The sequence below is a fragment of the Petaurus breviceps genome, unplaced genomic scaffold, assembly GCF_028583685.1.
Source record: "Petaurus breviceps papuanus isolate PSGF00001 unplaced genomic scaffold, PetGlider_PUasm1.0 38, whole genome shotgun sequence".
NCBI lineage: Eukaryota > Metazoa > Chordata > Mammalia > Diprotodontia > Petauridae > Petaurus > Petaurus breviceps.
Window position 1 is genome coordinate 77,195,067 of NW_027186304.1, and position 2,353 is coordinate 77,197,419.

The following is a 2,353-nucleotide window of genomic DNA, read 5'->3' on the forward strand; positions in this document are numbered from 1 at the left end:
TAATAGCACTTTCTTCCCAGGGTTGTAAAAGGATCAAATGAGGTCCTTTCCACGTAAAAAAAAAAAAAATGAGGTTAAATTTTTTTAATTTACATTTTAAACAAACTATCGCAACTTTTTCATGCCTCTAATTTATAAGTGGCGAGATAAGGTGACGAAAATCCCGGATGTGAGATTCCAGGACCTCTGTTTGTAATTCAAACTCTGCTACTTACTAGCTCTTAACACGTGGGGAGTCGGCTCCATGGCATTCTGGGATCCGTAGTTCTAGCCGGGCCGCTGGGACTTGTAGTCCCATAACTTGACACCGCCGGCCTCCGCCAACCCAAGTGTCCGGGTGTCTTGTCCAATCAGTACAGCAACGCTGCCCCCTGCCGGTCGTGTTCCGGAGCGTCGGCCCGGAATTTCTCCGGTGGCACCGGAAGAGGAAGCTTTCGACTTCCGGAAGAGCCTACACTGAGCCGCACATGGTCTGAACCCCGGCTTCTTAGTGCTTTCCGCAGCTACGGGTCCTTGCGGTTAGTAATGGAGGCCCGTAGCGTGGAAGAGGTACTGGCCCAGGCCGAGCGGGCGGAGGCGGAGAAGCTGCGGCTCATCACGGTGCACAAGGACCTAGAGCTCGAATTCGACCTGGGCAACCTGCTGGCCACCGACCCGAACCCCCCGACGGGCCTGCGGCAGCGGAAAGGGTCGGGGCTGGAGGCGCAGCTGCAGGGGCTGGCCCGGGACAACGTGCAGCTGCTCATCAACCAGCTGTGGCAGCTGCCGTCGGAGCGCGTGGAGGAGGCGGTGGTGGCCAAGCTGCCCGAGCCCAGCCTGCGGCTGCCCCGCGAGAAGCCGCTGCCCAAGCCGCGGCCGCTCACCCGCTGGCAGCAGTTCGCGCAGCTGAAGGGCATTCGGCCGCGAAAGAAGACGAGCCTGGTGTGGGACGAGGCGAGCAAGCAGTGGCGGCGGCGCTGGGGCTACCAGAGGGCCCGCGACGACACCAAGGACTGGCTGATCGAGGTGCCCGGCGGCGCCGACCCCAACGAGGACCAGTTCGCCAAGAGGCTGCAGGCTAAGAAGGAACGCGTGGCCAAGAACGAGCTGAACCGGCTGCGCAACATCGCCCGGGCGCACAAGGTACAGCTCCCCAGCCAGGGAGGGATGCACCCCACCGGCTACCAGAGCCGAGACGAGCTGGGCAAAGCCATGCAGGTGGCCAAGGTCTCCACGGCGTCCGTGGGGCGCTTCCAGGAGCGCCTGCCCAAGGAGAAGCCACCCCGGGGCCCCGGCAAGAAGCGCCAGTTCCAGCCCAACATCGGAGACTTTGCCGCCGAAAAGAAGAATCAGCTGGAGCTGCTCAGGGTCATGAACAGCAAAAAGCCCAAAATGGACGTGACGCGGGCCACCAACAAGCAGATGAGGGAGGAAGACAGGGAAGAGGCTGCCAAGAAGAGGAAGATGGCCAGGGGAGGCAACAGAAAGGGCCATGGGGGCAAGCTGAAAGGGCGACCCCCGGGTCCAGGGGGGAAGAGAAAGGGGAGACCACCAGGCCCAGGAAGCAAGCGAAAAGGGGGACCCCCTGGCCTGGGGGGCAAAAAAGGACTGCGTCAAGGAGGGAAGAGAAGGAAGTGATGAGTCTTCCTCTCTAGTATGTGTTCAATCACTGGACATTATTGGCAGTGCCTTCTTGTGTTTGGGAATTCAGTGGGATACTGAAATAAAGACATGGTTCTCTGCTCTCGTGAAGTTTGTTGTTATATAGTTAAGCACCTAGCCCTGTGGCCCAAAATTTAATTGCTTTGGACATTCAAAAAATGAATGGGGGGCAAAGTAATCAAGAAATATTTTGTGGAGGAATTGGGACTCAAACTTGGCTTGAACTGGTTTTCTGGACTTTGAAACTTAAAAACTACTTGTAACTTTTGGAGGAGGGGGATTGTTGAGGAAGGTATGGATATATTTCTGATTTTTAATATTGTGAGTTCCGAATTAAGTTTAAAAATAAGTTTAAGTTGTGGGGTGGCTAGAGCACTGGCCCTAGAGTCAGTAGGACCTTAGTACAAATGGGGCCTCAGACACTTAACACTAGCTGTATGACCTTGGGCAAGTCACTTAACTCCAATTGCCCTGCCTTCCCCCCTCCAAAAAGCAAAATAATTTTTAAAAATAACCAGTTGTAAAGGTTAATAAATGTTAAGTTCCTGCCCAAAATGTATTTATTTGGGAGCTCATAAAGATATGGCTGTAGTGTCCTCGGTTTGCCTCCCAAAAACAGCAGCCTGAAGTCATCTGACTGCCAGGTTGCTATGAAAAGTAAATATAGCAAAACTTTTGGTTGTCTGGGGGTAATACTTAAAACTGGAAAGAC

General features: G+C 54.2%; 1 protein-coding gene across 1 annotated transcript; it reads left to right on the forward strand.

Moving 5' to 3' along the window:
* The first annotated feature begins 408 nt into the window (after positions 1–408).
* Positions 409–1,723, forward strand: RRS1 (ribosome biogenesis regulator 1 homolog). The gene has a single exon (XM_069100045.1). The coding sequence runs from the start codon at positions 526–528 to the stop codon at positions 1,615–1,617; it is 1,092 nt and encodes a 363-aa protein (XP_068956146.1). The 5' UTR covers positions 409–525; the 3' UTR covers positions 1,618–1,723.
* Positions 1,724–2,353: the final 630 nt, after the last annotated feature.